This window comes from Peromyscus eremicus, chromosome 8a, assembly GCF_949786415.1.
Source record: "Peromyscus eremicus chromosome 8a, PerEre_H2_v1, whole genome shotgun sequence".
NCBI lineage: Eukaryota > Metazoa > Chordata > Mammalia > Rodentia > Cricetidae > Peromyscus > Peromyscus eremicus.
In genome coordinates, this window is record NC_081423.1 from 20,014,288 (window position 1) to 20,041,572 (window position 27,285).

At 45.7% G+C, this 27,285-nt stretch overlaps 1 protein-coding gene across 6 annotated transcripts in view; it reads right to left on the bottom strand.

Moving 5' to 3' along the window:
• Positions 1 to 27,285, bottom strand: part of Tenm2 (teneurin transmembrane protein 2) — a 942,842-nt gene that overhangs the window by 51,162 nt on the left and 864,395 nt on the right. For 5 of the 6 annotated variants that reach the window (XM_059270357.1, XM_059270356.1, XM_059270355.1 and 2 more), the window contains 7 exons: positions 24,329 to 24,539; positions 19,114 to 19,233; positions 15,671 to 15,932; positions 14,405 to 14,672; positions 10,355 to 10,498; positions 9,648 to 9,897; positions 769 to 789 (listed from right to left, as the gene is read on the bottom strand). In XM_059270357.1, coding sequence (XP_059126340.1) covers positions 769 to 789; positions 9,648 to 9,897; positions 10,355 to 10,498; positions 14,405 to 14,672; positions 15,671 to 15,932; positions 19,114 to 19,233; positions 24,329 to 24,539 — 1,276 coding nt within the window. The remainder of the gene's footprint in view (positions 1 to 768; positions 790 to 9,647; positions 9,898 to 10,354; positions 10,499 to 14,404; positions 14,673 to 15,670; positions 15,933 to 19,113; positions 19,234 to 24,328; positions 24,540 to 27,285) is intronic. The other variant, XM_059270358.1, reaches the window with a different exon arrangement.

Here is a 27,285-nt window from a genome sequence, read left to right on the forward strand (position 1 = left end):
ATTCCATGAATAAGTTGCCCTTGTCCTTCTCCCCAAAGGTAAGAGCATCTTTTCTATCAGAATACTCCTGCTGCATCCATCTCCCTGCAGTGCTCACAGGCACGCACATACATTCGCGTTGCATAGTCGACATGTGAATTCTACCAAAATGATTTTACATAACCGTGGATCAGCACGGTGACAGAGGCCCTTTAGACAAAAGGCACTTGGTCTACACCTTCCAAACTACTCAAGGGTGATTTAGCTTCATAATAATTCTCAATGTATCTAACTGTTGGATTCATTCTTATCAGCAGATTGGCAATTAACGTGTGTATGTGTGTGTATGTGTGTGTGGTGTTTAAATGAGCACATATCTAGGGGAAAATCATTAATGAGTTGAAAATGAGTTTTTGACCCGTTTCCAGTTCATTAAAGCTTTTGTGAACCCAGTCCAGCATTTACAAAAGCCCCAAGTTTGCCTCAACTGTTTAGCCCAATTATGGACCACACTGAGCAGCCGGGACAGAGGTTCACCGAGGGTTCATTATCTTGCGCTCGCATCTCCCGGAAATTCTAATTACTGTCAGCTTATTTGGTTGCTTTTTGACTGCATTTCATAATTGCAAAAGCTTATCATATCCACAACACACAATTAGCACATAAAAAAGTTACTGTATTGGGTACATAAAAATATACAACATTACACAAGAAGCACAAAACAAGAAAGTGAACACAAGGAACAAACGAACCATAGCAAATTATACGGGAAAGAGTTCTTCATCTTACCTATGTTTAAACTCTTTATTTCTTTATAGAAAGAAAACAGAAGGAAAAAAGAACAAACAGTTAGCCGAGGAATTGATGATAATGCAAACATAACATTTTTTTTTTTGTTTGTTTCTTGTATAACGGAGCCCACTCCCACCCCCGCCAAAAAAAAAAAAAAGCAATCTTTTTCATTTTTTTTTCTTTTCTGACTGACAGTTCCTGGCTCAATTACTTGGGAAGAATCCCTGAATTTGGAGTCCTCCCGGCCACTGGGAAATGTGCGCAAGAATGCTTGGATTCTCTGACAGGCAAGGTGGCTGTCAGGGGACACAGGGGGCAACAGGTGAGACAGGACTTCTGGCTGATGAAGTGATGGCAGATGGGTTGCATCTCAGGGGCAATACCTGTTGACTAGTAATGGCTCCTGTGAGTGTGGATGTAGAAGAGTTCTGAAGCCAGATTCAAGCTCAGCTGTCGAGAACTCTGTGATTGACTTATAATGTCTGTCCTGGGTGTGGAAGGAGCACAGCTACACTTGTGCTGCTGATTGCTACTGGCATATTAAGGGTAGAGTCGGGACCACCCAAAAGAGAGATCCCTGGCTCATACCAACTGCAGCCTGGTGAAGGCTTTTGACTCCCCAAACCAGTTTCTCCCCCTGCTCCGTGCCTCCTTGCTCTGCTCCTTCCCCCGTTCACTTCCATCCTCGCAACCCGTATTCATTCTTTCTCACTGTAGCAGCCAATACTATGCCCATTCATAAAATTCATAGGCAATACTGTCCTCTTGTAAGCGGAGCCAGAGACTCCAGTTAGCACACCACTTAGGAGAGTTAGGAAAAAAAAAAAAAAAAGGTTTGTTGCTTTTTTTCTCCAAGAACAAAACAGATATTTCAATTTCAGCGGGAAAGCGGCTGAAATGTAGCATTAGAGAAGAAGAGATGTAAGTGCCCCGAATAAGGAAATCCACTTCCAATTCCTGAGGCTTCTAGGTCCAGGTAGTAGGAGCCCTGGATTCCCTTTCCTTCCAGCTAAGAGAGGAGGCTTGGGGACAGGACAAAGAGAGGTGAATGCCCTGATTCTGAGGTGCAGCTCAGGCCTCTGCTGGGGGCCATCATTAGAGGGAGGTTTACACAGAGATTACATTTTTATATTTTAGTCTAACATGTTAGTTTTTGCAAAAAAAAAAAAAAAAGTTAATTAAATGACGCTGATAACTCCTGAGCTCTGACTGACATAGTACAATTTAAGATTCAGTCTGTAAAGCCTGGTGTGTCAAGGTGGCAGCCGGGAATTCTCGTGTCTATTTTATATTGCTTAATGAAAGTGAAATGCTATCTGCCACCAGTGGTAGACACATTTGCCTCTTAATTATTACAATATCAATTCCATTTTTTTTAACTCAAGATTTTGTGAGAAGACTGGATGGGATTTGGGTCTGCAGTCTGACCTACTTCGTTTCTAAGAACATCTGCTTTAAGTTGATTACTCTATCAGTGTTAGGGGAAGAGCACAGGAGGGGCGGGGGATCAAGGCATAGGAAGGTGTGGAGTTTGACAGATCATGTGGATATGAGCTTTGGATAAAGGCTGAGGTCACTGTTCTTCAGTCCAGGGCAGGAAACTAGCCAAAATAACACCATCCTTTAGTCAGTCTGTGAAGAGTATAGATACCCTACTTCTGAGGGACAGGTTTAGACTTTGCACACCCTCAACAACATAAACCCTTCAGGCACACCCTTTGAGGGAAAAATGATGTCTCCAATTTACGAAACTGAGATGAATTAGCATTTCACACCACAAAGTCTAGGAGTCCTCTGCAAAGGCTTCAGGGTCTCCCCCGGGCTCCCCAGCCTCTCTCCCAGAGCTCTCATCACCCTGTCTCATGATTTATGTGAGTGTGCTGGTCTTTCCCATGTCTTTGAGAGCAGGACGAGACTTACACATCTCGGCATTGCTGATACTTCAAAGAGAGGAAGGGCTGGGGAAATAAGTCTTGGAATGCAGGGAGCATGGAATGAGGCTGCTTCCCTTGGCCATGGACTAGCTGCACCCCCTGTGTTCTGTTCAGAAGTTTGAAGCTGCAGACAGTTGTGAGCATATGCACCTTACCCTTCATGTCCTCTCTTTCCCCTTTCAAATAGAGTGGAGTTGGGCTGGGCACAGTTTTATTGTTGCTGTTCTAAGTACAGAAACATTAATTTGGGATACATTTAGTTGAGTTCTAGAGGGATGTGGCTAGGGGAACGGCATCTAGCTAAATTATTGCCAGCCATTCTGTCGTAAGAATCGCTTTTGGGAATGCTTCTGCCCTACTGTGTTGATTCATGTAGCATCTTTGTAGGGCATGTGAGAGCCACCGCAGAATTCATCCTTCATGGTTATATGTACATGGGCGACAAGATGATTAATGAATGTCAGTTCAAAGAACATTACAAGAAAATGTGAAATGCCCAGAAATATTACAAAGGAAACCTGATAGAGGTTTCTCTAAGTTTTGTACTTCTTACAACTTCATGTTATCAACAACCAATTGTGAACATGGCAGCAAGTTTTTTTTTTTTTTTTTTTTTTACTTTATCAATAATCTGAAAGCAATTTTGATGGGTTATATGGGAGGAAAGCCTTAATATGTGTGTTCATTCTATAGATAACAAAATCAGAAAATAACTGTCACATAAAAAATAATCAAAGAGCTGGCTGTGGCGCCACTTGGGAGGTAGAGACAGAAGGATCAGGAGTTTATGGCCATCCCTGGGTAAATAGCAGCAAGTTCAAGGCCAGCCTGGGCTATGAGACCCTGTTTCAAAACCCCCAAACAACAACAAAAAATCCCAAGACAAAACAAATGATAGCAACAACAAAACTATCCGAAGAGAATCAAAAGGGTATGGAAAAAAAAATCAAGCATCACAGAAGTGGAACAGGAGTCAGTTAATACAAAGTATTGGGTCATTTGTGCTTGGTGATGCCGGTGATCCCTGCGGCTTTTTACAAAACTTGCCATTTGGTTTTATTTTTCTCATCTTAAATAATATTGTTTCATTTTTCATTTCCTCTCATCCAAGTACTAACTAGACCTGACCTTCCTTAGCCCTCAAGTCAAGACGAGACTCAGATGGTCAGGGTAGCACAGTGGGAGGTTCTTTCTCTTAATTGCATTTATTATTATTAATTATTATCATTATTATTGTCTGTGTCTGTGTATGCTGTGTGTCTGTGCATGAGTATAAGCATGCACACGGCATGGAATGTTTGTGTAGAGGTCAAAGGACACCTTTTGGAGTTGATTCTATCTTTGCCCTGTGGATTCTGGGGAATGAACGCAGGTCATTGGCCTTGTGCACCAAGCACTTCTCTCCACTTACACACCTCACTGACACTCATTTCTCATTTTCAATTTATAATTTGCTTATCTTCTTTTTAAGAGGGACCTCCTAAAATTGCATTCCCTTTTAGCCTTGTGAGCTTAGATCTGTCCTTGGTGAAAGGGCTTTGAAAACAGAGCCAAGAGGTAGCCGATTTTTCAGAGACATGGTGGTTAGTACTATTCTGGGTTGGGGACTTTGTCTGCTGTCCTTTCCTGTCACTCATTCACAGCTGACAGGAGGGAAGCTGGCACCTTCTCCAGCTGCAGTCACACTGCACAGCCTCACACTGACTGGGTCCAGCTGGCTGTAGTCACACTGTGTGTCCTTACACTCAGTGGGTCCAGCTGCTGTCACACTGTCCTCACACTCAGTGGGTCCAGCTGGCTGTAGTCACACTGTGTGTCCTCACACTCAGTGGGTCCAGCTGGCTGTAGTCACACTGTGTGTCCTTACACTGACTGGGTCCAGCTGGCTGTAGTCACACTGTCCTCACACTCAGTGGGTCCAGCTGGCTGTAGTCACACTGTGTGTCCTCACACTCACTGGGTCCAGCTGCTGTCACACTGTCCTCACACTCAGTGGGTCCAGCTGGCTGTAGTCACACTGTGTGTCCTCACACTCAGTGGGTCCAGCTGGCTGTAGTCACACTGTGTGTCCTCACACTCAGTGGGTCCAGCTGCAGTCACACTGTTCGTCCTCACACTCACTGGGTCTAGCTGGCTCTAGTCACACTGTGTGTCCTCACACTCAGTGTGTCCAGCTACAGTCACACTGTGTGTCCTCACACTCAGTGGGTCCAGCTGGCTGTAGTCACACTGTGTGTCCTCACACTCAGTGGGTCCAGCTGCAGTCACACTGTTCGTCCTCACACTCAGTGGGTCCAGCTGGCTGTAGTCACACTGTGTGTCCTCACACTCACTGGGTCCAGCTGGCTGTAGTCACACTGTGTGTCCTCACATTCAGTGGGTCCAGCTGGCTGTAGTCACACTGTGTGTCCTCACACTCAGTGGGTCCAGCTGGCTGTAGTCACACTGTGTGTCCTCACACTCAGTGGGTCCAGCTGGCTGTAGTCACACTGTGTGTCCTCACACTCAGTGGGTCCAGCTGGCTGTAGTCACACTGTGTGTCCTCACACTCAGTGTGTCCAGCTGCAGTCACACTGTGTGTCCTCACACTCAGTGGGATGGATCCTTGTTTATCTCTCAGGTCAAGCTTGTCTTTTGGTATGCTTCTTTGGATTTCCAGCGTCTGTTGCTTTTGCGCTCCTCTCCAGGCTCCCGCTTTATCCACATCTCTGCCTCCTTCAGCACCAACACATCTAAGTCGGACAACTCCCCACCCTGAAGATCTGCCCTAGTGTGGTTCTGCCATGGGCCCACCCGAAAGCACATGGAGGATGTTCTCTTCAGTTAAAAACAAAATAAAACAAAACACATGAAACATCATCACTTTCGTTTGGAAAATGGAAAAGAATTTCAAACGTTAGAGGAGGTATGGCAGTCTTACGTCTATCAAAATGGGCCACACCAAGAGACATTACAGAGATACTGTCCCAGCCCTGACTGCCATGCTGTGGGGTCTACCTCTTAAGATGTTTCAAATTTGGGAGAGAAAGATTTATCTTTGAGAGAAATTCACCCTAAGATGTTAGTGACTGATGAATTTGCTCCAGAGTCTTTAGGTTTTCCATGGACCAGGTGGACAGGGTGATAAGGACAGGAAGGAACACATCTCCTAAAGGTGGGACGTGAGGCCTTTCAGGGAAGTGGGTGTTGAGAATGTGTCAGCTCAGAGCACACAGGTGATGACCATGGTACTCTTCCCAGCATCCGAAGTTACTGGAGCGTGGGGACCTCTGGCCTGAAAAGCTCAATGAAGACTGCGGGAAGACTTCAACAGCATCTTGATGGGGAGGCGGGGCGCTGGGGTGGGTGAGCAAGGTAGGGATGGTGCCTTGACTCCAAAATGGAATCACTCAGCTGCCAAGCCACAATGGAGAAAGAAAAGACACAGGCAAGACAGTCTCCCCCTCCTCCCTCCCTCCTCTGTGGGTGACTGTTCTGAAGAGAGGGATTGACATCTCTTTGTTTTCAGGCGTGTGGTGGGAAGAAAAGAAGAATCGAGTCAGTGTTCTTGTAAAAGCTTAACTTCTAATCGGCTCTGGGTTCCTGCCTGATGAAAGCAAGAACAAGTTTGAAGACAGTAGAAAAAAAAGGTGTGTGTGTGGGGGTGGAAATCACACAGCAGTCAAGGGATATTGGGAATGATAGCCCTCAAGCTGCCCTCAATGTTACCGCATAGGCATGGGATGTTTTCCTTTGATTGGGCCGTTAGCTTTTACCACTGGTGTTGTGGTCTCTACGGTTTGAGAGATATGGAATCAAAGGCCAGGTCCAACAAGAGGGGAGGGACTGGTTCTTCAATTCCAATACCCATCTTGAGTATCCAGGACTTGAGTGTAACAGGAGGTTGGACACTGCTCTAGACATGACAGGGTAGAGATGACCAAGGTGTGTACTGTATACACACACCCACGCTTAAAGAGCCACACAGAGAGAACCAGGAAAGGTAGGAAGCAGCCTAATGGAAATCCAGAATGTCACACTCTCAGAGGAGGGGGAGAACTTCTAGCAAGAGGGGACCTTCAGAATGGAACTAATTGACAGGAAGCAGTTGCCTAGGTCGAATGGATATGTTGAGTTGAGCAAGCAGCATGAGTTAAGATTTGGAAGTGGGAATGTACCATGCCATTACTGATTTGGTTTTGAGCAGGAAGAGCCCTAACAGAGGAGCAAGTCCATAAATGGAGGATTGGTGGGGGAGGGCCCAGCCGTTTGTGGGTGGGGCCATCCTTGGCTGGTGGTCCTGGGTTCTATAAGAAAGCAGGCTGAGCAGGCCAGTAAGCAGCCCCCTCCACGGCTTCTGTATCAGCTCCTGTCTCCAGGCTCCTGCCCTGTTTGAGTTTCTGCCCTGACTTCCTTCCATGATGAATAGTGCTGTAGAAGTGTAAGCCAAATAAACCCTTTCTGCCCCAACTGGCTTTTGGGTCATGGTGTTTCATCACAGCAATAGGGAGCCTAACTAAGACACACACAACAACAATAACAACAACGACAAACCAGTCCCAGGAAGGAGGCTTCCCTGGGTGCGATCTGGAGAAAGCTGGTGAGAGTTTGCTGTCCTGTCACTGTGCCTCCTGCTTGCTCTCTCTCTCTCTGCTCATCTACTACCCACCCCTGCCTCCTCCTGTATTTCCTGGCCTTGCGCTCTGTTTCTGTAATGGTTTCTTTGGCTCTTCGGCTCAGCTTGAAAGTGCATTTTCTTCTCCAGGTGCCCACCTCTACCCTCAGCAGGGTATTTCTTGAGCCCACATTTCATCTCTCCTGTCCTCACGGAGGTACACGTGTGCCTAACACTTAATACTCAGTAAACATCCTGTGGAGGAGGGGGTCGCAGTTATCTCCGGGTGGAACGGCCGTGTCTCCCCCACCCCACCCCTTCTATGTTTCCCCCTTATGGTGCCTGGCAGAGTTTTGACTCCTAAGAATATTTAGTGATAGCTGTTGGTGGCCAGGTCACTGATGCCTTTCCCAGCAGGAGCTGTGAGGACACTGATTGCCAACTTGATTGGATGGAGAAGTACCTAAGAGATTAGTGAAGCATGCCTCTCAGTGTGTCATAAAGGTGTTTCCAGAGATGATTAGGTCATGAGGACTCTGACCTAATGCTTAATCCATTGATGGATTTAAAAAACAGCCTAGACGACAGGGAGGCTGTGGCACTGTGGAGGGGGTGGGCTGGGTTGGAGGATGTGGGTTGTTGGAGCATGTGCTCAAAGGCTATCTTGCCCTGACCTCTCTTGTCATGGTTCTGCTTGGCTTCCTGTCTGCCATGGCGTGACCTGCTCTACCACACCCTTCCTGCCAAGACAGACCGAGTGCTCAGCAACCTGAGCCAAGGTTCTTCCCATTAAGTTGGTCTGTCAATCTTTTTGCTCACATTGATGCGAATTTAGTGGACATAGACATCCAGTGCAAACATGACCTGTGCCTTGTGCATCTTTCACATAGTTAGCTGAGGGCGCTTCAAAAGCATCACCAGTCACAGGGTGGCTCAGGCCCAAATCCTAGGGCTCTCCCCTCCCCCCACCTCTTTTCCTCTCCATCTTCCTCTCTTTCCCCCCTCTCTCCCTCTCTTCAGTCCTTATATATCACTCATCAGGTTTAACGGGAAGATACATCTTCACTGGAACATTTCCACATCCTGTCAGCACTACCAAATCACCACGACCCAAATCCTGGACCACTGACACAGTCTTTCTATGAATGTTCTTGCCCCATCCCTGTATTCCTACGGTCCATTTTCCACAGGCTAGCCAGAGCCATCTTTAAAACAGGCCACTCAGATCATACATCAACTACATCCACCCTCTACTTCAACCTCCAGTGGCTGCCCATTGCACACGAAATGCAACTTTTGCCTGTCTGTATGCAAGCAGTCACTTTTCAAAGCGCCTGCCCCTTCCTTGCCTCTCTGGGTTCCTGTAAAGACGCTCTTCAGAGGTCACCAGCCCCTGGTCGCATTGAACTTCTATGGGCTCCTTCAATTCGCCAGGTTACTGGCAGGAAATAGATCTTCTGCCTAACTTTTCTGTGCCTGGAATGCTTTCCCCCAGATGTCATTCAGGGCCCAGCTCAAAGGCTATCAGTAAGAGAGGTTTCTCTGATTATTTTGTGTTTTGTAGCCCTCTTGTTCTCCCTATTCACCATGTTTCCTATGTCTTGACCTGTTAGATTTTCCTTAAAACATTCATGTCTATTTGAAATTATTTTTTCACTTTCCACATGGTATAATTGGGAGTTCCCTATTGAATCACAAACACAACATGGGGGCATAGTTTATATTCACCAGATATTTGTTGAATACTCCCCTCCCCCTCATTTACTCATTTATATTTTCCTCCCTCTCTGAATACATCCTCCTCTGATTGAGGATTTGGAACCAACTTTCCTTGGAAAGGTATTTTTCAAGAGCATTTAGGAGTCTCTGTTTTCCCAACACAGAGGAATCTAGTCTTCAGACTTAGTAGCAAGCAATGGTCAGGAGGAAATCTCCCAGGACGGTGAGAAATGACCGAGTTAGGCCAGATGTCATTTTGCTATACTGCATCCTATGAAGTACAAAAAGACCCAGAGGGTTTACTAGGGGTAGCACCCAGAGGCGCTTAGCAAAACCTTGTGGATGGGGAATTGGGCATCAGTGGTCCTCACACTTTGATGTGTGTCGGGAGCTGCTTCTGAGCTTTTTTAAAAAAATGGAAGACACTTGGTTCCTTTCTGGGTTGGGGACTCTTTTGTTTCTCTTGTTTTAGTTGAATTGCTGACCATTGTATCAAATATGTGGATGACATTTTATAATCAAAACATTTCCAGCTCTGAGAACCCCAAATTCAGCCATCCTCCACCCAGAGAAACTTGTGGTGGTAAGGGGGATCTAGAGAGCAGAAGTTTTCTTGTGTAGCCATTTACCGTAACTCCAAGATACTGGTCACATTTCGAGAGGGGAAGATGCGCCGTATGTAGTTGAAGTCACCGACAAAGAGGCTCCCGTCGATCCCCACAGCCAGGGCCACAGGGGCCAACAGCTTGTTGCCTTCGGCAAGACCATTGCAGCTGGGACAGGAGATACTCCTGCGGCGACCATTGCCCATGATGCTTGTGATGATGGCAGGCTGCTGGGTCAGGAACTGGTTCTCCCCGGTGCCTTTGTGTAGTATTCCTGGGGGAGGGAGGCAGAGAGGAGAAGTCACATGCCCTGTGGGGAGGATTCTTGGATTGACCTACTGAATGGGTGGGAAGTGATAGGGAGCAAAGAAAAAAAATGGGGGAGCTTTCCCATTTCCTCATGGTGCAGAGAGAACAGCAATGGGAGGCCCACTCCCTAAGCTGTGATGTGGGTAGGATACTGTCTGGAGGATGACAGGAAAAGGATGCTGAGGTACAATAAGTCTGATATACTGAGATTGACTTTTAAAGGGGAAAAATGAGAAAATCTATGAATCTGAGGGATATTTGATTCAAAAAAAAAAAAAAAAAAAAGGCCCAAGGAAAGGGCTACCACTTAAATGCCAACACTAGAGAGACTAAACCAATGCATCAATTTATCCATGAATGTTTAATCCACGCATGTTAGGCGAGCACTGCCCACTAAGCACCGTCCCTAGTCCCTAACATACCGCTCTTCACATTGAGGATGTGGTGCTTGTCCAGGGACCAGCCACCAAGGTTGGAAGGGTCCAGCTCAAACCCCTGGAGCAGGGCTGTCCTTTTCTCCCACAGGATGAGACTGGGACAGGTCTCATATTCAAACCCGACAGACACTGTAAGACAAAGGGTTCGGGACAAGGTGGGAGAAAAGAGGTGACTGAGTACTCCAGAGCTCCTTAGCAAGAATGAGAACCACACATTAGCTGTGATACCTGTTCCCCAAACTTCAAGAGGTGGCTGATAGCTTTGGCCCTGGGATTCTGTCTTATGAAATCCAGATTTTTGAATTCAACTTTGAAACTTTACGCAGTGATCACAGGAAGACTTCCTTGATGAACCCTTTGACTTTCAAAATGACCCCAGAGACATGGAAGGAGGAGAAGAATCATTTCAAAACCTAATACCAAACAAGTCTCCTTAGATGTAGATGGGAGGATGGGAGGCAGTTTCTGTTGGCTGCTGTTCCTGTCACTCATTAGGAGAAAGGCTGTAGAAAGTAACTAAGCTCCTTGAGAAGGAGTTTTTGGGGGCAACAGCTTGTGTAAGGAAAAGGTTCTTAGCACTGCTGGCCTTCAGTGTATGCAGGTTCTGTATCTAGAAATTCAACCAACGTCATATAGACTAAAAAGATTTAGGAAAATATGCTGCATCTGGACTGAACATACACAAGCGTTTGTCTATGTTATCATTCCCTAAACAATACACATCATAAAACTTAACCAGAGCTGATTTAAAGAATATGGGAGGATGCACACAGGTTATATACAAAATGCTATGCCATCCCATGCGAGGAAGCCAAGCATCCACAGAGATTGGGATCTAAGGGGGTTGTGGAAACAATCTTCTATGGATACCTGACTGTGCACTCAGGAATTCTAGAAAGTGCCAGAAAAGCCTGGCACCCATAGAGTGCAGCCTGCTAGTTACAATGGGTGCCAGTGAGTGCCAGACCCTAAAATCTTGTTTGTCAAAGTCTTGCATTTGTCACACAGAAGAAAGAAAGGAGGGGAGAAAAGTACATCAACCCTTGATTCCAGCCTTTGTGCCTCATGTATTTATACATGTGGTAAGCGAAGTCTTGATTTCTTAGAGAGATGAGACCAAATGCTGAGGTGCCATACATCTTTAATTGGAAGGCTGCTCTGAAAATCTGAGGCATCGTTATATAGCTGTTCCTAGTACATTAAACTCTTAACTATGTGTGTCACCAATAGGGATTTTCTGCAGCTTTTGAAAAATCCCGAGATGCACGAATGTCGATATGAATGAAGGATACATTTTTAAATCTCAAAACAACAACAAACAAAGCCACACACGCATCCCCATGCACATCAAAGCTTGTCCTTTCAAACTGCCAATCGTGGCCAACTCTGTAGTCAGAGATTGCCCTTGTCCACCTGTGGTCTTCATACACTGTTTCTCACTGCAAAGCATCAGGGCTTGTCGGAAATATGGGAGCAAGAAATGAACACACTGAGAATAGGCGTCCTAAAGGTGCCAGATAGCAAATAAAGAAGGAATCACCATCTACGAGGGTCATGTCAAAGGATTTGGGAGCCAGCTTGAAGAGACTCCTAATGACCACACACAGGACTTTCTGACCATTAACAAGCATAATGAGTTCAACGGGTTGAAATGTACTAGATATATTTCAGTGTATGAGTTCATAGTGATATTTAAGATAACATTCATTTGGAGGATAAGCCAACTCATTATACTGAAAACCAGTAAATAAGGAAAGAAGCACGTACTTGTCCTTTATTTCTTGTATGAACTGGAGCTCAAACAGCCAAGTAGTTAATGAGAAGCCACCACTGTAGGAAAGTATTCCAGCTAATAGTTGAAGACTCAGTGACAGTCTTAAAATATCATTCTGTAACGCTTGGTGACCTCAAACAAATAAAGACTGAGCAACCACACGGCTAAAAACCTTAAGAGACATCCAGCCTCACCAGGTTCCTCCTGGTAGAACACCTCCATGCCCCTTGAGTTGTCTTGCCCAACCAAACCTGGGCCAGAGGAAGAACTCAAGACCCAACTGTCCCTCTGCAGGGGGTGAAACAGCCACCAGTACACAACCAACCAGCAGATCTGACTGGGGTGCTACGGGCAAAGAACCCGATTTCCTCAGTGACTGAATTATGAGGGAAAAGGGAGAGGTACAGGGAAAGTCAGACTGATTTCATGAGAGACATAGAGAGTGAGATTAAAGTTGTTTTTGCATTTTAAAAATTGATTAGTTGATGTCTGTAAATGAGTATGTGTGTGCATGTTTTGTGCTACAGCGCTCACATGGCGGGAGCTGGTTCTTTCCTTCCACCCTGCGGGTTCCAGGGCTTAAACTCAGGTGCCCTTATTCCTGACCCATCTTGCTGGCCCCAATTAAAAATTTCTTTTTACAAAATTTAAGAGAAAACGACCGTTATTTGGATATTGTTTCAAGCAACTGAAGTATTAATATTTTACGATATTAAGGAGACAATTGGAATTTCTTTCTTTTTTCTTTCCTTCCCCTTTCCTTTGTCTTTCTTTTGAGACAAGGACTTGCCCAATGTTGCTCATGCTAGCCTCAAACTAGTGATCCTCCTGTCTCAGATACCTGAGTGCTGGGGTTGCAGCTGTGTCCTACGACAGCTGGCCACCAATGGAAATAAGGAAGAATGGCGGGTTGTTTGTTGATACTAAACAACTGTGGTTTTGTGATAATTATATTGTTGGTATGATTTCTAAGTGTTTTTAGACACTCATGTTGATATATTCCAGATGAAGTGATGTGATTTCTGGAACTTTAGGAAAATATATGATGCAGGGGGATGGATTTGAGTTTGGAGAAACAGAATTCGCCTAAGCTGATGGCAGGAGCTAGAGAGCACGAGAGTGGAACAGCATGTTCTACTTTGTGGTATTGGCTATTGATTCAAGGTAGGCTAAACCAGCGAGGGTACTCTTCAGTAGCCAATGTTTTAGATTAAATGTACTAGCTACTCTAGCCACTCTATCGCTTGAGTTACCGGTATCACTGATTGATGAAGCTGATTACAGGGGCATATCCTGAGTACTTGTAACCTGCTGGTTGGAGTGTCTTTGGAAACTTTACCTGCCCCACCCCTGAGCTGTACCGTGAAGTTTATAATCAGGTCTACTTGGTCCATCAAGTGGTTACCGAAGGAGAGCATTTGTCACAATGCTCTCTGTACAAAGTGACTGCCTGATAAACACTGCCACTCCCAGTGAACGTTTCTGAGTTTCCCAGCCTCTTACTTTGGCCATGCTGTTCACAGTCCTTGAGAATCACAAGGTGAGGATGGAGAGAATACCGGATGCTAGATCCAAATCACCAGTCAGCTTTCTACACATAGGAAGGAGCTAGGCGGATGCTGACCCACAGCTCAAACTCTCCTAACTGAAGGGCCTTTCTCTGAGGTCCATCGTTCCTGAGGGTAAACAGCTCAAAGGCAAAGCCTGGAAACACACAGTGTGGCCCTCAGATTTCCTCAAGCCCCAATTTCTTATTTTCAAGGCATATTCAGTACCATTTGCAAGTATGGCTTCTGGATCATGGACCAGGCCCTGCTTACCTCTTGACATTCATCTGTTTTGACCACCACATTCTAGCCGTTGTCTCTTCCAACCGTTCCCTCTGTCTGGAGTACCCTTTTTCTGATTCTCACACGGTTCCCGTTGGTCATTCAAGTCTTCAATTAAACCCCACTTTAATGAGGAGCATCCCTGATTGTTTATCCATGTCTGCCCCTCCACTCATTTATTTTAAATATATTTATGAATTTAATTTAATTTATTTATGTGCCATTTATTACTAACACTCAGCATGGCTTCATGTTTCCTTATCCAGTCAGTCTTTCTTATCTTGGTTGTCCTCCACTGGAATGTAATTCCCCTGGAAGACAGATCTCGTCTGTCTTATTGACCACTGTGTCTTTATTTACTAGAAGAGTGCTTAGAATATATAGAAACACAACCAAAGCCATGAATAAAAAGTGGTTGAGACCAACACGTACCAACAGCGTCGGATAGCCCATATACCCTTTGGCCATAAGCATCAGTCTTGTCCCAGATGAATGTGTAGGCCAGGTTGGGAGAAGCCTGGAATGACTTCTGGAAGAGATGCCCCTCGACAGCAACCATCAAGTGAACCCTGATGAGGTTCAAGGGCACCGTGGACTGGGTCATGGTGATCTTCAGCAGTGACTTGTATCCCGCCGTTCTGGAGCTGAGGTATCGGAGCTTCACGTTGGAACCTGGGAGCTCAATTTCTTCATGAAGAACCTGGAGGGGAAACATGTGGCTGATCTACTACGTCAAACACACCCTGGCAGGTGAGCTGTTTCCCAGCCAGCGCTGCTGTGAGCTGCTTCCCTCGCTGAGGCATCATACCTTATGCGGGTGCATGAGCCACTTCTCATGGCTGACAGAGAAGAAAAGAAAACCAACTCAAACTTATCCTACACCATGGAGTAAAGGGACTGAGGTTATGATTTTTGGATTAATAATTATTCTTAGTCACTATTGCGTTTCTCTAAAAACAAAAACAAAACAAAACAAAACAAAAAAACCAAAAAAACCCACTCCACACTGTTGGCAAAGATGTAAATAAGAACAGCAGGCTTTATTGCTAGCTGCATGCAAGGAGGCCACTGAGGGGCTGTAATTATATGAACCTGCAACTTTCACTGACAATCGGTATAAAGCAACAGGGAGGCAGTAATGTAATATGCCCTCTGTCGTAACACTGATGTAGATCATTAAAGCACCTCTTATCATGTATCTCGGTGACTAACAGGAATAAAAAGCAATTTGTAGGGGGGTTGCACATATGTATGCTGTTTTTATCTTATTAAGAGCTCTCATGGCTGCCAAAGTCTTGGGCGACTATCTGTAAATGTTCGGAATGTCCAGGAGGGATTCAAACTGTCACCTACAGCACTTGTAAATTCTACATTTTGTTTTTTCCTGTTAATATTAGTTTCTGGGGAGGCTAGGGAGATGCCTCAGTGGTTAAGAGCGCTGGCTGGTCTTCCAGAGGTCCTGAGTTCAATTCCCAGCAACCACATGGTGGCTCACAGCCGTCTATAATGGGATCTGATGTTTTCTTCTGGCATGCAGGTGTACATGCAGATAGAGCACCATATACATAAAATAAATAAATCTTAATATTAGTTTTTGGTACAGTTGGAGAGACCGAGATGATGGGAGAAAGTCGGCCAGTCAGGCTTGGTTTGGGAAACACGGAGGTCATTTCCCATGCTCTGGTACCTGTCCCTTACCTGGGTCTCAGGCACAATGGGGTTTGCTGCAGGAGAAGCGCTGAAGAAGGTGGACAGAGGGGAGGAGATGATGATCGGATCAGGCCGGACAAAGCCACTGAGATCACAGCTGGGAATGGAGTTCTCCTCAGTCTTCATCACCAGGGTGTCCATGGCATAGAAGCTATTCCACGGCAGCCACACTGTGCGCTCCTGGCTCATGAAAGGAGCTCGCTCGAAGTGCAGAGTCAAGGCGGCACCCCCATTGGCAATCAGGTCAAACCTGGAGAGGGGTCAGAAGGGTGACTGAGAAGGGTAGACTCATCTTCAGCCTCCTTGCTTTAAAAGCCATGGGAGGGACAGAGCCGGGTGGGTAGATGGACTAGGCTGCAACTTACCAGTTTTTTTTTTTTTTTTTTTTTTTTGTGGCTTGAGGCAAGTTACCAACCCACTTTGAGCCAATCAGATTCACCCACCATTCACCTATTAAGTGGGAATGATGGGATTGACCAGGACAGTGTAACAGAGAACGAAGTATGTTGATGTGTTCAGGGTAGGGGTAAGCTAAAGCCAGCCTACCACCTGTTTTGGAAACTGGTAATTATGTATGATTGGCACGTATTTGTGTATGTGTCCTCCATGGCTATGTTCCTGCCACAAGAGCAGAGCGAGCTGAGTCATGGCCACAGAAGCCAGGCAGGCAGCAGAGTCTAAGTGATTCACATTCTGGCACTTCGCAGGAAATGCTACCTGATCCTGGAATAAAGCCTTCAGCACTAAGGCTGAGAGACGTGTTCGGGAGGAGTGTGGTCACAGTCATAGGAGGTGGGCAGGGCACGCGCACATGTTGCCAACCAAACTCTGCTAGGCTCTCCAAAATGTAGGCAGTGCTTCTTCAACCACATTCGTGTTTGTACCTCGAGAGCTAGATGGAGATGGGCTGCCGCTAAGGTAAAGCCAAAGTAGCTTGTGGAGAGACGCCCCCAGCTTTAAGCTGTACTCCCCTGGACTCTCGATTGTGTCGGGGCAGTAGTGTTTCTGTCTTGTTCACTCCAGAATCTCCACTGTTTGTGTCACAGTAACATCCCAGTGAGAGTATACTCAATGTAAATATACACACCATGTGTTTTACCCTACTTTGGTTCCGTGTCTGGTGATTTTGAGTAGATCTATAACAAATGAATAGGCTATACAGGAGTATTGAGGTGCATATTGGAGCATGCAGAGTGCAACTGTTTACCCTGCAGCTAATTTGTTTATGTGTTTGCTGGCTCTTCATGGTGCTGGAAACAGTTGTGCATCTGATACACACAGAAGTCAAGAGTTTTGAAGCACACCTGCAATCTTGGTATTTGGCAAGCTGGGGTAGTAGTATTCCTAGTTCTAGGCGAGCCTGGGCTCCACAGTGAGATCCTGTCTAAAACATCACCAATACCAACACCAGTTGGCTGAAAACAATACTGTTCCCAGCTGTTCTGTTGGCATAAAAAAGTGAACACGAAGCCAGGCAGTGGAGGCACATGTCTTTAATCCCAGCACTCAGGAGGCAGAAGCAGGTAATCTCTGTGAGTTCGAGGCTAGCCTGGTGCTAGCCTGGTCTACAAAGTGAGTTCTAGGACAGCTTGGAAACCCTGTCTCCTGTCTTGAAAAACCAAAAGAAAAGAAAAGAAAAGAAAAGAAAAGAAAAGAAAAGAAAAGAAAAGAAAAGAAAATCAGCATGAAAGTTCATACCAGCTTCAGCCATTCAACAGGAGCCTGCCTCAAAAACAAGAACACACAAAAATAAATCCAACCGAAGGGGCTAGAGGTATAGTTCAGTGGTAGAATGCTTGCTTAGCATATATGAAGCCTGGCAGTTGATCTCCAGTACCACAAGAGCTCAGACTGAAACAAGCAAGCAAATAAAAGTTCCTCCAAATAAAAAAGCAAACACTAAGGAAGAATGCTTGTTTCAAGCCAGGCATGGTGGTACATGTATATGATTAATCCTAACCCTAACCTAATCATCACAAATTTGAGGCCAGCCTGGGCTAAAGATTAGGAGCATTTAAAAAAAAAAAAAAAAAAAAGGGCTGGTCTCTAAGCATAAAAAAGGGCCAAAGGCCTTCTGCCTAGGGCACATTTGCTATCCTGGTGCTTCCAGAGAATTTGGAATGCATGTGTGAGACACTAGACAGCTATTGAATGCAGATGGCCTCACACTGGCAATGGTTTGACTTACTACTTTGCAATTTTTCAATGGCACGAAAACAGGACACATTCAGTCGTCAGTGGCTTTTGAATTGTGATCATTTCCTGGACAGCACAACACTCTCTTGCAATTCAAGGCAGCATCAGTGAGCTCCACTTCCCAGCAGGCCATGCCACTGCCAGGGTCACGCTACTGAGTCCTGTGTTGCTCAGCTTGGGGGTATCCCACGGTGGGTTTATTAGGATGCTGAGGACCATGTTCACTGAGGGTGTGAGAGTCACTGGGCTCCTAGAGCTTCAGTGTAGGGAACATGAGGGTGGGCGGCTGTGAGTGGGCTGCTGTGAGCTGCTAATTTTTTTTTAAACTGGCTTCATGAATACCTTAAAACATTGAAAAGAAGGCTAGATTTTTTTTCAGAAGAATCAGTTCTTTTTCCATGAAGCAGCCATGATTTTCCAGAGTTGATTTTTACAGAAAAACCTTGCATTAGATTCACAGAGACAGTTTCTATCTCTCTTTCGAAGAGAATATGGTGTGTGTGTGTGTGTGTGTGTGTGTGTGTGTGTGTGTGTGTGTGTGTTGTGTTCAATTCAGAGTGGGTGTTTCCCCCTTTCTGCGGATGTCTTTTCTTTTTCTGTAACTTTTGACTTGATGCCCGATGGATTAAGGAAGCCACGTTGCTTTCATCTTGGTGGGGACTGAAACGGGTGCGTGTTCCCAATCAGAAGATAATAGGGGAAGGTCGCCTCCTTCACACAGCAGGGTGACTGCTAAATGTACTTAATTAGACTTCTCTGATTACAGCCCACCCCCTCAAAACTGTAGCGAAAATAACACAACTCTTAAAGCCGCAGATGAAAGCAGAGGGGAGCGCCGCAGGACACTGTGTCGTGTGGATTCCTGTCACCCTGCACTGCCTTTGATTTAAAATAGGAGTCAGCTTCTGAAAGCTACCTTCCTTCCTTTCTCTAGAATCCTATCCGCCCCCCACCCCCACCCCCTGGTACCCTTGGAGTGGCAGTTACCTGACATGGAGACAGGAGGGGGGTGGCTGCCAGGCACCTTGGAGCACTGGTTTTTCTGTTCGTTTTCTGGTTAGTTTGTCATACCCACAGCTATGGCATGGCTTTGGGAGGCTCCTCCCTAGAGGTCTGGGCAGGTGGCCACTGCCCTGTGCTAGAAGAAACTACTTGGTTCAAAGCCCACAGTGTTGTCGCTCTTTTTGCATGCACACTTGTTTCTGGGTAGGTACGGGTCCCACAGAGCTACTTACGTGCCATCCTGGCGAGTGATGGTGTAGCCATATTTTGGGTATTTGACAAAAGACACATTCACACCAACCAAGGGAGTCCCATCCGTGGTTACTACTTGGCCTCGGATCAGAGAAACCAGGCTGAGAGGGAAAAAGAAACATGGGTGCATGAGGCACATGCAGAGAAACAGAGAAAAGAGGCTTGCCATAGTCCTCTTCCCGGCTGTGGCTGCTCCCTTATTCTTGCCTGGTACCTAGACTGGGAGAAGAACTTCAACATTAAGTGCTAGCTGCACACAGCCATACCTCAGAGAGGGGTGGGGGCAAAGGGGATATCTCCATGCAAGAACACGGACACTCTGGGATGCAATCCCCGGGAGTGATGCCTGTTCCCCGGCTGGGCAGTGGAGTCTCCTGGGCACGTTCCCTTAGTTTTGGCCTTGCTCCATTGCTTGATGTCATTTGGCTCTGATCTGGCTTGAGCTTCAGGCTGCTCCTCATCACTCACGTGTGAGCCTTGGCCTGGCACAGAGAGTATTATGCCTGGATGAGAGCTTCCCCATCTGGCTGCTCATTTCCTAATTTGGCTTTGGAGCAAGGCCATGCTACTCTTCTCTTAGAGGCTGGGATGTCAGGGAGCGCAGAGGAACACACAGAGGTTTACTATGAGGCCCCCACCATGGTTTGCTACCCCCAAAGAGCAAAATTTCTTACAATTTACAAGAACCGTAGGAAAAGAGAATATTATAGATTTTGTGGGGTGCAGTGGGGTGGGGATATTTTGGAATATGGATTGAATACCATTACAAATTTCCCTCCTATCAAAATCCTGTTGTCTTAGGAGAAGAGTGGCTGAAATTCCACCTCTCTCTCTCTCTCTCTCTCTCTCTCTCTCTCTCTCTCTCTCTCTCTCGCTCTGTCGCTCGCTCTAGCTTGGGTGTTATGTAATACTCTTCTCTCTCTAGACAACAGTAATTAGAATTTTCCCCAGAATCACAGTTTCCAGATATCTGGGAAATCCTATAAAGCTAAGAGTAGTTACAACATGGGTTGACTTTCTTTTCTGAGATACTTAGGACCAGTTTTACCTGTTGTCCTATTTTGGAATATCTACATATCCATAATGAGCTATCTTGGGGATAAGACACAAGTCCAAACATTCAATTCATGTATGTTTCATATACATCTTATAAAACTACCCTAAAGGGTAAAGTGTCATGCTGCTATGTGATAAGTGTTGGATTTTGGAGTATTTGGGATTTTTCCACATTGGCGGTGCTCAACCTTCACTGTAAACAAATCCCAAAGCCGGAGAAATGCATGTTTCCTCTCCCAGAATTCTCTCTTCTTCATGAGGAAGCCGGAGCATCAGAAACTCCACATTTGCACTAAGCTCCTAGCTGGCTACGCTACTTTTTCTGCTGTCCCACTGGCCTTGGAGACAGGGCGATTTGGTGAAAGCAGACAGCCTTCGAGCCTCCTAGGTTCTTGGGCACTCTCCCAATTTCTGGACTAGGTAATTGAGCTGACCTCTTTGCTGAAATCTTGTCCCAGAGTTTTGGAACACGTTTCCTTTGCCATCCCAGGTCCTGATAACTGGAGGGAATGCGGTCTCCAAGCACCCCTTTCTGTTAGCAATACCCCCTACTGTTGGGCTCCAACCCTTCATGATCTGGGGGTGTTCAGACCATTCCCCTGACAGCTCTAATTGTCTGCCACCAGCTGCCTAACAAATGAGTCCCACTTTTAGCTGGCTCCAACCACAGAGCTAGAGTCTTTTGAAAGCAGAAAACTAATTTATGAAAATAATCCTTTTGTTCAATTCCATTTTCTTAGCTCCAGCTAAGACTCCTTTCAGACTTCACCGGACACTATTTTAAAGTCAAGGGTGTATGTTGATGATCACAAGGTACACAGCACTCGTGATGTGAAGACAAAATTGGGTGTATGTCCCCCCACGGGTTTTTCTTTCGTCTTTCCCCCTACAACTGCTATTTCCTTTAAATCCACCCTACAGCACAAGGCTTGGTGGAATACTACAAGGAACACAAGGGGCTCGACTACCCGTGATTTCTCCTCCTCTGTTTTTCCGTTTCTCCATTGTGGCTGGCTTCCTGGCGTTTCTAGGCAGCCAACTTGCAGAAAAGACTCAGCGAAGACATGCTATCGGTGCCTTTCTATTTATGATTATTGATGTGTAACAATTATCACATTATCTAGATAGTGAGGTCTGCTCCATAAATTATAGTGGTGGAGCCGAAACATCTTAGTTATTTCTGTCTACCATTATCTAGGAGACCGCCTTTGTAGAAGTCTTGAATTAAGTTTTTCTTTATTCCTAACTCTGTCCTTCATTATTTGTCAGACGATAGTGTGCTGAGCTTCACATGCTTACTGAACTCCACCCCGGCTCTTGGAGAACTATTTTGTCCTTCTGAATTATGTATCCACACAGAGATATTAGAGAGTGCTCCCAAACAGCCTCCTCTAAAGTGACTTCCTTTCACTCAGGTCTGTGCGTTGTTTCAGACTACCACATATTTTTGGAGTCTCTGCCGACTCCACCATATTTTGGCCCTGCTTCAGGATGCCTCCCAGAAGTGATATCTCATGTTGGGAACATTAAGATGGTATCAGAAGTGGAAGAAAAAAAAACACAGGAGAGTATCAGTAAGTAACTGGCTGAGGATAGACACTGAAATGCTAAGCAGGAAGAGCATGGGAAGACTGAGGTGATCAGCAGTGTTTACAGCGCAAGCAAGGTGCATGGACCTCACTAAAATGCTCTCGTGGAGTGCAAGTCAGTCACAATGGACTGTGTTCATAATGGAAAGGAAACACTCACAGGCACTGTGCCAGAGCTAAGATTTAACAGGTAGGAAACACCTTTCATTTTGGCTGGAGATTTGTGCCTGACTCTCTCTCTCCCTTTTCCTTTCTCTCTCTCTTCTTTTGTTTTTTTTGGGAGGGGGGCAGCATTTCACTATGTAGTCCTAGCTACCACAGAACTCACTCTGTAGATCAGGCTGACCTTGAACTCACAGAGATCTCCCTGCCTCTGCCTCCCGAGTGTTGGGGTTAAAGGATGTGCCAACATGCTCAGCCTGCCTGCCTGCCTTGTTTCTTTCTTTTCTTTCCTTCTTTTTTTGAGGCATTCCTCTCTTAAAATAAATAGTAACATTACTATATGTTGTATAATAATATCATGCTGATTTTGCTAATCAGGAAGATGAGATTGTGCCCTGACTCAGTTAGGAGTTTAAGGGGGAAACTGAAGAAGACTGGGATTATGATCTCTTCTATATTATCATTTATTTTTCTGATCTTTGTTTAGTAAAATCAGGACCTAAGGTGACCCTGTGAAGAACTCTCATATTCAAAGGAACTGCCAAAGGTAACATGTCACGGTGCATGTCTGTAATCCCAACACTTGGGCAGTAGAGACAGGAGGATTGCTGTGAATTCATGGCTAGTCTGGGCTGCAGTCATGGGCTTCCTTCCTTCTGGTCCAGTCAGGGTTATAGAGTGAGACTCTGTCTTGAATAAAGGAGGGGTGGGGGACTTGGTCCTACCTAGATGATGCCTTCTCCCTAAAGTCCAGTGAGGTGACTTCTAATAGAATCACCTATGAAGTTAGGGTTCTGGCCTGTGCTCAAAGAGGAAGTGGAGTGAACACTTTATTTCCACGGGTACTTTTGAGTGTAGCTGAGTGAGGACAGAGGCTGGGAGAGCAAGAGAAGGCAGAGGGTGTTACAGTTAGAGAGGGGAACATATACTGTGTTCTAGTACACAGTTGGGTCAGATGGCAATGGTGGACCAAAACACAAGGCATATTGCAAAGGGTTAAACAGATTTTAAATGTTTCAGTACAAAGAAATGATAAATATTTAAGGTGACAGTTATTCCAATTTCCCTGTTCTGATCATTAAGCAATGTATGCACTTACCAAAACATCATGTGGTATCTCATAACTATGCACCATTATTACGTGCCAATAAAAAATAAAATAAGGGTTGGCTGAAACAGCTCAGCAGGTAAAGGTGTTCACTAAGCCGGGCTACCTGAGTTTGATCCCAAGGACCCTCTGTTGGAAGGAAAGAGTCATCTCCCATAGGGTTGTCTGCCGACCACCACATATGGGCTGTGGCATTCTCCAGTGTCAATACAAATATAAGACAAATTAAAAAAACTTTTAAAAAACTAAATGGAAAAGAAAGGTGAGACAAACAACAACAGACCCATAAAGAGTTAGAAGGAAGACGACAGGTTGGGGGTATTAGAAAGGGACATCATTGTCTTGCTCATGCTCCTAAAATCTCGAGGCTGGGTGAAGGAGGAACCAATCAGTAGTTTGTATTTTTTTCATGTGCAAGAGCAGAGAGATGGGGTAGAGTGTCCCCCGAAAGACTATGCCAACCTTCGTCACAGTAGCATATACCTGGACATCTGGATCGGCCAGGGAGTCAATCATATGTGCCAGCTAAGGCCCCTGTCCTGCTGACCCCCTTCTTTCCCTCACCATCAACACAGTGTCTAGAAGACAGAAAGGGATGGAATGACCTCCAGTGTGAATAGATGGTCAAGTTGACTATGAAAGAAGTTCAAAATCTGACTCCCAGATAGTCACAAACTCCAGATTCCCAACTGAGAGCAAAAATGAGCTGGAAAGAAGGAGGGGACTTGGAGAGAAATGCTTGCGCTCAGTACCTTGAGCACTAGAGGGCATCCTGCATGGGGGTTGTGTGAACCCAGAGACAACATGTATAACATCACCCCAGGTACTCAATAAATTCCCATAACTGGCATTACTGTGACTTTAAGATGCTATGAATGATAGGTTATGTTATCAAGTTAATAACAGCTTTCAAAAACACTCCATCGAATCAACTATTTCAGTAATGCTCAAACAAAAGCCTCTCTCAGAGGCATTAAAAAAGGGATTTAAATAATGACAAAGATGTCATAAAAGAATGGATCATAAAAATCATTTCAAAACTCAGAATCAACAGGTGTCGTCGTCAGGTTCTGGGCTGAAGGTGGTCCACTCCGGCACAGCAACCACAACTCTTGTCTAGCACCACTACCAGAGTGAAGAAAGTGTCTTCAATGACTCTGTCAATAAGTTGCCTCAGGGTCAGTTTCCAGGAAACGGGCCCCAGAAAAAAGACAGAGAACTTCCTTTTGCTCTGAAAGGAGTGGGGACCTCAGTGGCCTGCAGGGACAAAAGGGTGCCTACCTGCTATTGAAGGGGTTGTCTCCAGGAATGATGTGGGTGCTGTCCTTGCCCGCCAAGAGCTTGATGCGATCATAGAAGGACTTCACTGCAGGCCAGTCTGTCTGGCCTTGCTGAATGATGTCCAAGGGGTCCCGGGACCCCCGACAGAGCAGGCTGTTCTGACAGGCTGACTGCAGGCAGCAGTCAGGGTCCAGGCAATCCACCAGGCCATCTGGAAGGGCAGAAACAGAGCCAGGGTCAGAGCACTGCATGGCACCAAGCCACTTGGAGATGCTGAGATGCTAACACGTTTGTTACCATCAAACCTTCCCATGGGCCCGAGACTGGCAGGTTTCGCACAGCAAGCCTGGTATAATTGCAGCTTCCCCCATACAGAGAATAAACGACGGAAGGAAACAGCTGAAAATATCAACAGTGGTTTCTCTGGTGTGGTCCTCTTTCTTTGCTTTATTGCATTTTCCTAAAATTCCTTCTTTTTACTACCACAAGCAGATATTATTAGAGTGACTGGGAATAAAACCCTGGACTTTTCTTTGAAATAACATAGCATAAAAATTGCCCAGAGACTGTTCCCAAGGGCCTGTGCCGATTGGGTATACGCTAACCAAAGTGTGGGAGGCTGTCAATCTTCCTCCCTTGGAGAAAACCACGCCAGCCCGGACTGTTGACAAGACAGAGGAGAACCAGGTGCTGTGAGTGTCACCTCTTCAAGGAAGTGTGGAAATGGCATCGTGTGTGTGGCCACCAGGAAAAGAAGTCACTTCCATTCTGTCTTCTTCTAGATTCCCAAGCTTTTACCCACTTTCCTGGGCTGATCCTGTTCACTAACCTGCCACATTCCCCACACTGGTGTGTTAGCAGTTCACATGCTGGGAATGGAACAGTAGGTACAGAATCATAGCACCTGTCTGGAAGGAAGAGACAGACAGGACAACCCACTGTTTAAAGCCCAGTTTAGGGGTGGTCTTTTTACTCAGGAAGCCCCCCTGGTGGTGCCACTGGCTAGGTTTTAGCATTATGCATTGTGGCTCACATCCCCCATTTACATGCTGACATTCTAAACCACATTGAGAAGGGCCTTTAGGATGGAACTGAACTCTTAAAGCTCTTGTGGGTGAGTTAGTACTTCTGTAATGGGTACCTGAGGGAGTCTTCCGGCCCCCTTTCTGCCCTCTGAGGACACTGAGAAGGAATCAGGCCATCATCTGACACTCAGTTCCCCAGGGCCTTGCCTTTGAACTTCCCAGTCTCAACCATGAGAAACAGGTGTGAACTATGTAAGCCACACCCACTATTTTTTTTTTTTTTTTTTTGTTGTTGTTGTTATAGTAGCACAAAGTGATTGACTTTGCTAGGAGCTCCTGCCCTGTGCATCTTGGGTCCCGAAGGAATGGCTCACATTTAGATGTCCACAGACAGAATCAAGGACCTGCTCAGGCCTCCCCATGGACAGCCTCCAGAAGCAGGTTCTGGAATCTGCACATCCGTCATGATTCTCAGGTGATTCTAATGCACATTTTAGAAACCATTGTTGTTGACACTAACTTCCTCGTAGGGGAATTAATTACATCTTTATGCTTGCCTCCATATCTAGAAAAGAATTCAGTGAAAGATGAACAGGGCCTTATTAACTCTACATGTATGTCTCTCTCAGTGTCCAGCACAGAACAGGATCCCCAACAAATGTTCGTTGAATGAGTGGATGACTGTTTCCATTCCTCACATGTCAGAGACAGCTGAGGACTGGAATGTTCAGGGCAATGTTTGCTCTTCGGAATTCCCCTATCAGAATGAGGTTTTTGACTGAGCACGTGGAAGAAGAGCTTGAGAATAATGCAGCTGATGCCTCCTGAATTTGATAGCAAAGCATTTTTTATTTTTTGGCGGGGAGGGGGAAATAATTAGCATTATAAAAGTGTGCTCTCCGGTTCCGGACTATGCCATGACAAACACTTGTCCAAGACTGCTGAATCAGAGTCCTGGCTGTGGGCTTTAAATCTACAACAATGTAATTTTTTTGGCACCCCCTTTCCCTTTGGTTCCACTAATGAAACTGAAATATGTAATTTCACCAAAGTTCCTCGGTAATTTAGCAATTAATGTACAATTATTTTAATGCATTACTTTCTTTTTAGCAAACAAACAAATTAGGAGGTTGCGTGTTTTGTTTGACTTTAAATTACTGAAAGTAGCCTCTCATTTTCCACGTGGGTAAATGCTGCTGGTGTGCCCCGTAACACATTTAGATTTACAAAATTTCCTAGAAATGCAGACACAGGAGGGTGGGCCGGCAGGGGCCATGTAAATTGAGGGACTTTGGAAACCAAGGGTCTGAGTAGCCCAGCCCTGTGTGCTGGCTGAATGTGAGCCTGCCAGAGTCCAAGAAAGCTGAGGCCCCAGGAACAGTGCTGAAGGATGAACAGCATCTTGGCAGCGGGCTGATCCAGGAACATAGCCCTGGATCCACGGTCCGATTGCTCAATCTGGATTCAAGGGCCATTGGCAGAACAAGGAAGAAAAGGGGAAGAAAAAAAAATAATTGCATTGAATTCTGCCGTGAACATCACGTCCGTGGACAGCCGCACTAGACAGAGGGAATCTACAGAGCGCCTGCTTCAGGTTTTAAAAATAACCCGCTGAGATCCACACTTCTATTCAGCAGCCGAGAAGCTTCTCAGGTGAGAAGAACCCACTGTTGTTAGCACTATAGATTTCTTTTAAGGTCGCCGGCCTCTTCCCATTAGGAGCCCCATCCATCTCTGGTGGCCTTGCCCTTGTATGGCTGGGAAGGGTTTCTTCCTCCTCCAGCCCATTTGCTACCCACCCCATATTACCAGCTAGAGGATGAGTATGCGTCGGGCTCAAATAACACCCGGAGACCGTTTTCCTATTAAGCACCAAGCATTCTGTCCCCCACTGGCAGGCTGTCGCTCTTTCTGGATCTGCCACTACCTTCA